At 36.4% G+C, this 13,927-nt stretch overlaps 1 protein-coding gene across 1 annotated transcript; it reads right to left on the bottom strand.

The window, feature by feature from the left end:
• Positions 1-213: 213 nt before the first annotated feature.
• lgi1b (leucine-rich, glioma inactivated 1b) lies at positions 214-12,655 on the bottom strand. The gene is made up of 10 exons (XM_032574627.1): positions 12,158-12,655; positions 11,070-11,141; positions 10,163-10,234; positions 9,276-9,347; positions 7,099-7,170; positions 5,372-5,541; positions 5,029-5,193; positions 3,833-4,053; positions 3,214-3,460; positions 214-2,292 (listed from the first exon to the last, which is right to left on the bottom strand). The coding sequence occupies exons 1-10, from the start codon at positions 12,352-12,354 to the stop codon at positions 1,943-1,945; spliced, it is 1,638 nt and encodes a 545-aa protein (XP_032430518.1). The 5' UTR covers positions 12,355-12,655; the 3' UTR covers positions 214-1,942.
• Between the last annotated feature and the right edge of the window lie 1,272 nt (positions 12,656-13,927).

Here is a 13,927-nt window from a genome sequence, read left to right on the forward strand (position 1 = left end):
AGAAGGAAAAGGATGTGCACAATTTAAGATGTGACTAGGAAAAAATTAAGAACTTTTATTGAAACAAAATAATATCTTGTGTTAATAAAATAATTAAATACACAACACAATACTGTTCAGCTTAGTTTTAAGTCATAAGCTGTCACAATCATATTTGAATTAATACTGTAGAAGTATTGTTAAAATTCTGCATGTATTAATACCACACAGATACATGTTGCAAAGGATTTATTAATTTATTTCTCAGCACGAGGAAAATATTATGGAAAAACAAAATTTGCCACACAAGACTTGATGTGAATCTTTTCCACAATATTTGATTAATGACATTGACAATCAAGCAAATAAACATAATTTCTGATTTAGCAATTTAGTACTACAAGATATAAATTACAGTGAGCAAAAGGAGAAGGAAGCGATACACTAACACAATCTCTACTGTTATGCAGAAAAACATGATAATAAGGTGACCTTTTTCTATGCAACACCTAATTCTACTGGCTATCAAAAATAACACTGGTTCTGGACCTCTCTACTTACAAAAGTATTATAAATTACACACACATTGTAAACACATAATGCTATATTTGGCAAGTTGATGTCTGGGATGTTATTTGTTATTTCCTTTTAATGTCAGAGTAAGAGGAGAGTGTGAAAGCACAGGTAGCATGAGCATCACAGTGGTTAGGATTTAGCTGTAGAGTAAAGACAACAATGGTTTTTGTTGCTGGTGGGGAAAAAGGGCTAAGAGTTCAGTGAAAGAGAGAGGGCTCAGTTGCACATTGGGATGCTTCTAGTGCTTTATTCATTGGGAAACCAAAACCACGAGTTTATGTATCAGACATGCAGGAAATAGTTTTGTTTTTCTCAGCTTCTCACAAGCGGATGTGTCATCACAGTTTCTAAGCATAAATGGGAGGACTAAGGAGTGCAAGTTGATCAACTGCCAAAGAACTGTCACAGAATGGGAATAAGTCCTATTTTCCCTTGAAATGCAAGGGTGTGTTAAACTGGCATTATGTTTAAAAAAAACCTGTCATAATACTGGAAACTACATACCTGAAACTGTAGCAAAACTGTAAATAATATGTTTAAGATTATTGGATTGTTTATGATCTCCATTTGGACTATTATGAGTAAGCCTGTTGGGCTCTTGGTTCACAGTGTGGGTTTCAAATGGCTTTGATTCAAAATCAGAGGAAGCCTTTAATATAAATATAGGCTCAGTATACATACTTCAGGTGACACAAAGGAAAAAACATGACATTTTGACCCTAAATAAAATCTCAGCTCTCTTGATGAATATTTGATTTGTGCTATTGCATTCCGTTATGACATAAAAACTAAACACCAAATATTTTTGAACTATCAAAATAGTACTTGATGGATTATCATACAGTCAAATTAAAGTTCCACATTTAGAGGTCTACATCCTTAAATAACTAATAAGTTCAGAACAGATAAGGATGAACAATTGTGTCTTACAAAGACACTTTAAACTGAAGTGTTTAATTTCATTTTGTTGCATGTCAATAGCAAGCAGTAGCATTTATACTGGTAAATATATATTTCCCTGAACTGGCTTGATAAACTGGAGAAGTAAGCCAAAATTACAAAATCTTTCACAACATTTGTTGAAGAAAAAAAAAATCAACATTAGAAAGATATTGTGATTTTGTAAAACACATAATTATAACAGAGCAATGACTGAAAATGAATAAAATTGGTAAATTTATGGCTTGATTTTTTTATTTTTTTAATAAAGGAAGTAATTCCCAATTAGGTAACAGTCTAATTTTTTTTAAAAATATGCTGCTTCTAGGACCTGGTAGGTGTACCCAATGGCAGGACACGGTTAATGAATGTAAATTTGGACTCATGATTCTACATCATCACAGAAAATTTAATTTGAGCAGGAAGATTTCCCAAAGAACTGATTATCTTAATCACTCAAATCAATCATTAGGTGCTCGTAAATCTGAGTTTTTCCCTTGAAGCTGGATGCAAGCAAGAACACCCGGTTGTCAACAGAGACCACAGAAAACCCCCGGGGTGCCTGAATACTGAGCTCCTGAGATGGGACAAACTGCCCCCTCTTAGCATCCCATTGGTAGACCTGTGTCAGTGAATAATCGCTGCCCAGGATGGCATACTGCCACTTGCCCACGGAGACAGGCTGGAACACCATGGAGCCACGGGAGGGGAATGTCTGGACTTCTTTGAACATGGCGCCATCCCAGCGCATCACCCTGGAGTCCCCGATGTATCTTGTCAAGCATATGAACAGTTCACCTTTAAAAAGGACAAAGATCCGAGGGGCTGTTCAATTTAGACTTTAGGGAGTTTGACGCGGGTGGGGAACAGAAAAGCACACAAAAACAGTTTACGTAATTCCAAATCCCAAATAATTCACTGCTTGTGGCAACAGCAGTTCAGCAAAGAACCACAAATAGTTTAGCTGCCTCACAGGCAAGGGCAAAATGAAAGTAATGTTTCATAGAAGTGATGTATGAGCTGTTTTATTGTGATGGCATAAAACCACCTTGAAAATAAAAACCTTTCCTCTGCTGTAAGATGAAGAACAAAGGTATAAATTACATCATACATGTAGTGCTATAAAAAAATATGGATTTCTTGTATTTTAACTCTCTGTTTCAGATAACTAAAGAAATTTTAAGAAAGGCTATATGAGTAAATACAAGCAGAAGTTTTCAAATGATGATTTCTAAAGGGAATTAAGCTATCTTCATGAACCTAGCCATTTGTAAAAAAAAACCAAAAAACTATATATATACTGTATAGCAATCGTCCTTCAACCCTAATGACCGATTATGTCTTACTGTTGTTTTCTGGGGTCCCAAATCTTTAAATATCTCTCTTTGTCAGACAAGAGTTATTTAATGATTCTGCACATCACAGTGATCAGGTGATTATGACTAAAACTGAATAAAAAGCTAATGATAATTACAGTTTATTTGTGATTTAACAAGGAGGCATTTATATTTTTACATTGACCAAGATGGTTTGGATGGCCATTTATTTTTTAAATCAAAAGCTTCTCTTTATGTACTCAACTTATCTTTCTATCATTTTAAATGTAGTTTTTTAATTAAAATTTTTAATACTTCAATAATGCTAGAAATGTATATTTGTACATAAAAATCTGGATAAGAAGGAAAAAAAAGCTTGAGATATAGAAGCTTTAGTTCTCACCTTTTACCCGAAAGTGTTTGATGGAGAACACATCCTCCATGTCTGGTATATCTGTCCTGCGGTCAAACTTCTTCTGGCTCCTGTTCCACTGGTACACAACCGGCCTCTGGGAGCTACTCGACAAAATCAAGTGGGGCTTGTTGGAGATTTCCAGATATTCAACATCAGTGTCCCTGTACCAGGGGTGGAGTGACTGGTGGGAATAGAAACCAATGCCATTCCATTTGTACACAGTTGTAGACCCAGCCTGCAAAAAGGGAGAGAATTAAAATAGTTAAACAATTTACAATTTGAGTGTCAAAATATACATTTTGGAGATTTCAAATGGAAATATGAGGTATTGTGTGTAGGTGTCCCTGAGCATATGTGAGAACATATGCAAACATTTGGCAATGCAAGAATAATCAGCAGGAGCAGACACAAGCCAACACATTGCAGACAAGAACACCAGGGGAGGAGCTGGCAGACGCATTGGCATTATTCATTCACAGTGCTGAACAACACCTGTACAACGGCTGTGAATCAAATACAATATCTCTGATGTTTTGCCATTAAATAAAAATATGTGTGTAGTGGTAAGCAAAAAGCAGCAAAACGTAAAAAAAAAATCCATCCCAACCTTAGAGCTGTCAGCAATGACAAAGAAAGATTCTCCATCAATCACAAATGTCTCGATGTCATTTGGTTTGCGAATCCTCAGGATGTCGATGTCCTGGATCTTGATGAACTTGTTGGCAGAGGAGTCACGTTTGTAAATGTGGGAGCCTCCAAACAGCTGGGCCACGATGATGAAAAGCTGGTTGTCAATCGCCATTGGCTTGCAGACAACAGTGGAAGTGCCTCAATAAAAAGAAACACATGCTACACAATTAACATTAGTTAGATTGTTTGCTTTCATGCATCTTTAGAGGGAGAAATTCAGTTATTCCGCTTGTTGAAGAAAGACCTTGCTTTGAAATTAAACTTGCAAATTAGTGTAACTGATAGCAATGTTTTTGTGATACTGAAGAACTAAGATGAACAAATCTAAACTTATTAAAGCTCCTCTAAACAAAGCCTAGCTAAGCTAAACAATAAATAAATAAAGATAAATTAAACTAAACTGCTATATTTAGAATAAAAAAACTGAGACCATTCAATCTATGACAAGCTACAGTAAATTAAAGTCAAGTACTGATATTTTGAAAATAAAATGTTTTTAATGAGATCACTCATCAGTTACCCTACAAGCTAGCCAACCTAGGGGTTGCCATCTTTTTACTTCTATTTAGATGTATTTTGTTCTGTTTGCTCATATAAATTATATTTTACTCCGATTGCATCCAAAAAAAGTTTCTCTAATCCACCTACTCTAACAGTTTTGCTGTCTGAAAAGCAGTCCAAAAACACTCTGACTGTAACTATGGGCAGTTTTAAGGCGATAGCCTGGAATTTCTCTATAATAAAATCCTGATTTTGTCCAAGGAACATCACATGTCAAAGTATTTAATACTCAAATTAAAAATGTATGTCTTGTTAGTTTGATCTGCTTACCTATACAGTAGTCAAAGATAATATTTTGAAGTGACAGACTGCATTAAATTCCTGTGGCCATCCCCACTGTAGCTGTGTATTCAATAGTAACATTTTAAAAAGTAACCTGAACTTAAATTAAAATAAGTAATACTGTCTAAACCGCATTCTGAACTGACCTGGCTACTAACGGCAATGAGACAATACAGTCACTTTACAGTTTGTAAACCTCTGTCTTGGTGTGACTCTTGTTCATATAAAACTTTCAAAGTTTTGCAATGTTTAATTGCTTTTCACACTCACTTTGAATTGTGTCATACGTTCTAAAGGTCATCTCCACATGATCCCATTCCAGGAAGTTGCATGTGCCAGCAAACGGCTGAGCAAACACGACGTACTGCTCATTACCAAAGGTGAACGTTTCCACTGAAATCGACTCAAACCTCAGCAGCTGATAGGAGGCAAACTCTGAAAGGCACGACACAGCAGTCAACTGTCAACTTTGTCCTTGATCTCAAATCAATACGTCATAACATTAACACACAGATACTGACAGACATCTTTATTTGGACGGATAAAAAAGAAAAGGGTTGCCCTGTAGAGCTGCTGTTTTTCTGACACAGGGACAGACATTAGAAGGTGATACCTGTGGTGATGCAGTCAAATGAATGTGGCAGCAGGTCATTGATCTTCTTCCCCTGGTGAATGGGCGGCCCGCTGCAGTAGATCTGGTCCAGAGTGGCATTGGTGTGATGTATCCACTCCACCAGCCACTTGAGCTTGCAGTCACAAATCAGATTGTTCCCTCGCAGATCCCTGCATGCAGAAATGGATATAATCTAGGGATATTATTACTAATATGAAACTTTAAAACATTTATTATCAGTGCTGCTTTCCCCTGTTTGTGTCCGTTCATTCTTTACTGCTAAGTCCCATACCACTGTATTAAACTGAATTATATCCCTCTCTGCTTTCTTGGGTTGTATGCTGGGTTGGAGCCAGATAGTGTCCCATCCCCTGAGTACTCTCTCTCCTCCTCACACACTCGGTCTGAACAGCCATTAACCTTGGATGCTCAAACTGAGTCCATGCATATTAACATCACTCTAGTTGATTTTGACAGTGCAACCAAAACAAGATCCAAGGTTGTTTTCTTGGTTTTTTTTCCTGACTTGATAGCAGCTTGCTGAAACATTTTGGCATCCTAACCCATTATTTTCTCTTCTGTCCTCTAGACTTCTGAGATTTTATTCTTCCCTTTAGCAGTAGAAAAGCCTGTTTTTATAACAGCTTTATCCATCAGCTTCCCTTTTTCCACCAGTTTGACCTCAAGAGAAACAAAGAGGGAGACGGATTTCACTGACTTATTACAATAGATGAGTCATGAGTCAAATTGTTTTTCTTTTTCTGGGCCACACATATTTATTCTTCTACTTGTCCTGATTTTCAAAACACATGCAAAATGAAACTCCTTCATTTCATTTTGAAGGTTTATAGCCTTCAATTTTCTTTAACCATGCAGGGTCAAGGAAGGGCTGGTGCTTGTCTCCAACAGGCATTAAGTGAGGCAATTGACGGGTCACCAGTCTACTCCAGAGCAACATAGCCACATACAGCGTAGACTATTCCAAAATACAAATCAGGACAATACATAAAATAATTTAGAGTGCAATTAAGCTAACGTGCAGGTTTTTGAGGTGTGCAAAGAATCCAGAGTTTGGAGCTTAAATACTCCTGAGAGACCTCATGCATGCAAAGGAAAAATTATGCAAAGTCTATGCAAGAATAGTTTTAATCGGGTTTGAACCCAGGACCTTCCCAGGTGCACAAAGGAATGTTATAGGAGATCCTTCCTATAAGCAGCTGTTAAAGTCTATTACCATCACTTCTGCCATTTACAGCATTTTTGCTGTTATTTGCACAGTCTTTAGTTTCCATGTATTATAGTCTGATGTCTTATGTAAAAAAAAAAATATGTTTAAGTTATAGTCTTCTCCTTAATGTGCCATACTTTACTCTAAGTGTTGTTTGTTTATTGCTTACTTTTTTAAATTTCTGTGTACCTCAATGCTGCTGTTACACCTGAAAATCCCTCTGTGGGATTTTTATTTTTGCTACAAGGCAGAAGGGTTAAAAATTCTGCCATGTTGCAATCAGAAGATAGGAGACATGTGTCACGTTTTTTGTAAAATAAACGTAAAAATCAATCAAATTCTAATCATGTTTGTGTTAAAATGCACTAATACAGCCTGTATTTATGATGACGCAGAGTAAATACATTATGTGTGTGTTATATGCTTGTTTATGAGGTTCATAAAATTCTACTAAAAAAGCAATAATAAATGAAGAATAAAATAAAAAAAATTAACTCACACTTTAGTCAAAGCCTCCATGCCTCGAAAGACATCTTTGGGCAGCGTCTCCAGGTTGTTGTAAGCCAGACTCCTAATTAACAGAGGCACAGAGACATTTATGTCTATAGACACTAGACAAATAGATGTTTCAGTTTATGTTTTTTATTACTTGTAAGCAACAGAGTAAACCTACAAGCGTTATCTGTGAATTTCTGCACTTCAGATAGGTTTTTGAATCTTATATGCCAAATAATATATATTTACAGTAGTAACTTACAGAGCATCCGGCCAGAGGTCAGAAAGATATAAATAGACCACGTTCTGCACATGTTATTATATAAGTATTTTAATGAATCTAGAGCAAACCCTGCTTATCTGCAGTCTAGACATGGGACCCAACAAGAGTCAAAGATACCACAAATCAAACTGTTTGCTATCTATGCAGAACCTCTCAGCTGAGACCTGAGCTGAACTCCAAATTGGCAAAACAGAAAACAGAAAGAGATGAAAGCTGCATTATTCATGCGAGATTTAGTTGTTCACACAAGAGAGAGACCATTTTACTTTGTGTTTTATATTTGAACAAGAATGCACTTTCAAAACGGATGGGTTTAAAGCAGAGTGGTTGAGATTCCAATACTGCCTGGGTCCTTCAATAATGTATAGTGTGTGGGATGAAGTTTAAATTCCCACACATGATGCAGAATTTATTCATGGCTCTATTTAAAAAAAAACATCCATAAACAGTTGTGATAAAAATGAGATACACTCTTGTTAAGTTCCTCAAGTTTCTCTATAAATGAGGACACGATAAAACCGCAAATCCTGTTAAATTTGATTAATATAGCAGGTCTTAAACTAGAATAATACAATCTTTAATAAACAATACACATGATTTTGTACATTGTGCTAATATTAACTTAAAAACATGTATGTGATGAACTAAGAACACTTATATTGTCTTTGTATGACCAAATAGAGAAGGTATTGTGGTTTGTCATTACTGATGAAATGTGTTTTATTAAGTTAGGATTGATAATGTCAGTTATTGGTCAGAATTGTATGAAAAACAGTAGCATGGCAACCTATGCTATGTGAGGGTGGTGTGATGTTAAAACATTCTTCTTCTCATTTGATTAAATTTTAATTACAGTGAACATCCGTCTCCTTACTGAAATAACTATTAAAGACTGAAGTGTAAAAACTGCAGGCTGAAGAGAGTTTTATGTTTTGTACTTGAAAGCATTAATTTTTTAAACATAAACAACGTTTTAAATGCTAATAATTAAACTATTTTTCAAATGTCACAGACATTACTAATAACTGTAACCCATACATATTTCTTGCCTCTTTATCTTAAATTATCTTAAATTAACTTTTAGGAGAGGCAATCAATAGCCACCTATGCATCTAACCTAATGATGCTGTTTCTGCATTTTTCACTGTTGCTGCATAATCTCCAAATGTGAACAGAGCAATCTGGCAGAGAGTCAGGGACAGATTATAGGTCATATGGTTAGGGTTACAGTACAGTTATATTTAGTTTTGACCTGCAGGTCACTGCAGGTCAAAACTTGTCTTCTCAGTCTGTGTAGTCTGAAAGAAAAAAAGGCATATAGCTAATAATTTTATCTTACTTAATCCTTTCTGATTGCTGGTAGGAACAATGTTGTAATGGTTATGATACATGGTAATGGTGGTTATGATACATAAACGTATAAAACCTTCAAAAACAAACTTTAAGAAGACAAATACAGTGTAATTATAAGTTTTAGAGCAAAGTCATAGAAATTAATTTCCTTTTTCCTAGAAATTAGTTGTCTTTACTGCCAGTTTCCATGGATTCTCTGTTCAATGAATTGCTCAAAAGCGGTTTTATAAGAGAAATAGAACAGGGATAAATTTCACATATTCTGAAATACACAGAGCATCAGTTTCTATTTTCTGCCACTGCATCAGTTTGTCTCGAATGCAAAGGTAGGAAGAACTGCTGCTGTCTGTGGGTGGCTCACAAGGTGACTGCCAGAACATGTCAGCAGTATCAGGTAGCACAAGACCAGAGTCGGATGTTTTAATCAGAACAGCTGGTGAGAAGGGAGAAAAATCTAGCAATATGAACAGAAGTTAAAAGAAAAGTTTGGGATCATGGAAAAACATGGTGAAAACACCAAGATATAGTAATAGTAAAATACTTACAAATGTAGCAGTGCCTTGAGACCCCGGAAAGCAAATGGAGAAATTGATGCAATTCTGTTGTTTTCAATGAATCTGTGAGAAACAGGCAGGATTTAAGGAGACCAATCAGGACCTTCTTCTACATGTTTGCTTTTTTTGCCCACATCACCTATGCCAAAATTTCTTTGTGCCACACTTCCATGAAGGCCAGATTTGGATGGCATGTTGCATTTTCTGCCAATAGATTCCTCACCTGAGCAATGGATTTCTGTAGCTCCTCAAGAAATGCCATCTGCCTCATGGCTGCTTCTCGGATTAATTGTCTCCTTGCAGGAGAGAATGAACTAAACAGCGCTCTGAGAGCTTCAAAGGTTTAAATATTGCTTTATAGTCCAACGCTTTTTTAAAATTCTGACCTGCTTGATGTGTTTCTTGGTTTTCATGATGATTTTTGTCCATTAATGTTCTCTAAATAATCCCTGCAGCCCTCACAGAACAGCTTGATTTCTACAAAACTTGAATTGCACAAAGGTGGACTCTATTTCCTAATTTAAAGAATAAGCAAAAAAGCACTGGATTTTATTTCCAGTGTCAGAGTAAAGTGGGTAGCAGTATTAAATGAATGTGTGTTGCCACACAATATAAGCCACACTTGTCAGATTTGTTTTTAAGTTAAAGTGTAAACATTATGTATCGTGTTACCTCCATTTCACAATTATGCACTACTTTGCCTATCACTTAAAATCTCATTAAAATGCACAGAAGCTTCAAAGCAAATAGTTTTAAAAGTTAAGGGATGTGAATAATTTTGTAAAATGCTGTACAAAAAAGTACAGCATTTTATCAATAGTATATCAATAGTAGATGACTAAGTTTCAACCTCACAAGAAAGAATTAAAAATACTTACAGGTATTCAAGATGTGGCAAACCCACAAAAGCATCTTCATCAATCAGGTCAAAGGAATTTGCGGTGAAGAGTCTGGGAAGGAAAATGATGCAACTCAATCCATCCATTTTGTCACAAAAAAAACAATGACTCTTTTTTATTCTAAGCACTTTGTATTGCCTTGTTGCTGAAAATGTGTTATATAAATAAAATTACCTTTTACCTTCTAATCTTCTACAAAGCTCACTTGACCAAATTCTTTTCTCAATTGGCTACAAATGTAACTCCACAAAACGTTACTTATATCATGGTAAAGGTTAATCATACTGACAGGAACATTAAAAGACAAGGCAGCAAACCACATAACTATAAAGAAATATTATTACCATAACCAGTGAAGACTAATTCCCGTTACTCATATTTGATTCGTCCTCTTTTGCTTTTGATTTCCCACACGCTCATTCAGACCACTTCAGTGTCATCTGAGAATATGAGCGAACTGATGCCAACAAGGATGCATTGCAGAGACAATGGCACTATTATCTTCTGCATGAAGCGTGATTAGAGCACAATTAAAGCCGACATAGGAGCTAATTTGTTAAAAGAGATTGCTTATTAAACTCTTTGTTTGCCATTATGCCTTGTGCAATATTATGCAGCAGTTATTTCACATTCTGCGCTCTTTTTAAAGAAAAATACCCCACTCCCAGCATAACACTCGATCTATTCTTTTGTACCATTTCCCTGCTTTTTGATGCTATAAGCATGTGGTATACTGTATAATCCTGACACCATTAAATATACATGTCAGCCTCCCTATACAAGTCCTCTTGTGGAAGAAAATAGCTACTATGGATGGATGGATAGCTACGATGGATGGATGGATGGATGGATGGACGGACGGACGGATGGACGAACGGATACTCACAGGAGTTGCAGATTAGGTGTGTGAACAAAACTTGCTCCTGCGATCTCATTAAATCCAGATTTTACAAAAGACCTAAAAATAAAAATGAGTACTTGTTAGATTAAAATATATATAACAACTAAGAGCTGTTAAAGAGCTGCCATAAGATTGCTACAACTCAGAGCTGGCCCGAAGTTATGTAAACAGCATTTGTTTTGGGGGCCACTTCGTGTTAAACTCATCAACCCGCCAGCCATAACTAGTCTTCTCCAAAAACAAATCTCACTCTAGCTGGTTAATGTGTGGTTTGGTTCTAACCAAGTTGGCTGTGTCCTTTAGCAGTGTGTTCCTCACTATGTGGGTGTGAATATGGGCGGGAATATTTGGCCTATTACAGTCTCATCAAGGATTGAAAATGGTTGTTGAAATATTGTTCTTAACGTAAATCCACGAGACAATCCATGAATACAGTCTGCTGCCAATCAATTAAATAGGTCTGGTTGGTGCAATCCTTGAGTTGGTTCCAAAAAAATTGGAAAGAACTACACAATATTTGTAATTGCAAATCAATTTTACAGGGGCTAAGTGAGGAAGAACCAGTTGAATCACATGGGAAGAAATGTTTGTTGAATAGATGAGTCTAAAAACTGAATTATTTGGAAGTCAGAAGCAGAGACCAAATATATTATTCCAGAGAAAGAATATCTTACTGGGCCAGTCAATCATCACAGAATATATCATATGCCAGGCTATGTTTAGCTCACAGTTGTCTGCACCTCTGCCAATACTGTGATGCCAATGTAGTTTGATCCATTTGAACAGCCACTATAGAATGGAAATAAATACATTAAGATCTGGTATCAATGATAGTAGCTAGTAGGCATCACAATTTTAAAAATATCTGTTTTCTAAGTTTGATACTAGAATATGCTCAACTTGGGTGTGCAGTCATGCTGTGTTGGTGAAGTCATTTACATATCAAACGCATCATTAGCTCGCTTATGCCACGGGCCGACACTGTACGCTCACAAACCAGTATCAATATTATGCAGTTTTGCACAGTCTGTGAGTCATAAAGTGCTTCCAGGCTCAGTTGGAGCAGGACTTACAGCGAAACGACGTCGGACGGGAAAGTGTGAGGCACGCTTCGGACGTTCTCACACAGGGCATTGTCTTTAGTGCAGGTGCATCCAACGGGGCATCTGGGCTGCCTGGACCTGCGTCCGTCAGTGAACACCAAGCAGACAACGGCGACCCACATCAGGACCGTCCATCCTCCCGTCCATCCTCTGCCCAGGCGTCCCATCACGGTGCTCCTGTCCTGGACCAGTCCTGCCGCTCCTGCGCGTTTAACTTCCACACGAAAACAAAAATCTGTAAACGGCCAATAAGGTTATCTCGATGTTCCTGCGAAGTATTTATTTTTTTGTCATACAAGCCGGAGCTTTGATGCAGCCTTATGCCTCATCCAGATAAGCGGATTTGTTCTAAAAAGCGACTAAGAAAAATATCTATCTACGTTTCTTCTCTGCTTGATGCCTTCAAATAAGTACTTTTAAATGATGTTCGGAGGGGAAAGCCCATTAGACAGCGAGAAAGGAAGAAAGAAAGAGAGAGAGAGTGAGGAGGAGGGGTTAGAAGCCCCAAGGTGCGCGTTTTTATCATCGCTGCCAGCTAGTATTTATGCGCGCCACAGAGCCGTGCGTGGCTAATGGGAAGCGGCTATTCATGAGGCTCTGAGCAAATGCACCTGCCCCACACTCATTCAAATGCCGCCCCCTTTTCCCCTCGCTTCAGCAGAACAATGACATGAAGGATCTTAAAAAAAAAAAAAGAAGCTATGTTTTTAGTTCATTTATTTTAGTCAGCGCATATAAGTTGCATAAAACATGGAAAACGCATACAGATCTGTTTCTGTTTCCTGCAGACAACAACCGATGTTTTATCGCTTCTGTCATCCTGTCTGTCCCTTTGAGCCCACATGAGGTCCTTTGTTGATTTCAGCGGAAAAGTGGTGAAACACTGGATGTCTGTTCCCAGCCTTTGCTGAACCTTCAACCCCCAAAATCTATCTTAATTCTGAATTATACGCAAAAATTCTAAATGAATAATACATTCCTTATTTTCTGTCCACAGTACAAAGGGTCGACCTTTGTTCCTCTTTGGAGATGAACGTTGTGAACCTCAAAACAGCCAAATTTCCAGTGCAGCTGAGGCACAATTTCCAAGATAAAAGTAATTTTGCATTGATGTTCTCTGGCTGCATTCCCCAGTGTGCCTCTTATTTCTCACTCTGTTCTCTTATTTTCCATGTATGTTTTGAAAATTACACAACACATGATCATACACTTTATTACACCATGAGAGAACAGTGGCACAGAAACAACAAACAAATAGGCCCAAAATGCCACAAAGCAAAAAAAGGCATAAATTTTCATCGAAACAGGAAAGTCTAAAAATACTGTACATCAAATATAACAATGTAATAATTCTTATTTATTTATTTATTAGCTTACTGTAAATTATATATTTATTTACCTTAGTATTAAGTCGCTTTACCTATTTAGTTAGCTAAATCTTTTTTTTTTTTTTTTTACAATTCTTTAGCTTACAATTGATACATTTTATATGTTTACAAATTTATTACTTTATTGAGCTAGCCATCTCATTTATATGTTTGACATTATTTTTTGCATGACAGCTACATTTATATATCCAACTATGTTTGTATTAAGTTAAATGTTTTTAAATTGATCATATAACTTAATACAATTTTATTTATTTATTTTACTAACTAGATATTTATTAAGAAGGAAACTATACAAATAATAAAATAATCTACATAAATAAATAAATTTGCTTTATTTATTTATTTATTT

The sequence above is a fragment of the Xiphophorus hellerii genome, chromosome 10, assembly GCF_003331165.1.
Source record: "Xiphophorus hellerii strain 12219 chromosome 10, Xiphophorus_hellerii-4.1, whole genome shotgun sequence".
In the NCBI taxonomy this organism is placed as follows: Eukaryota; Metazoa; Chordata; class Actinopteri; order Cyprinodontiformes; family Poeciliidae; genus Xiphophorus; species Xiphophorus hellerii.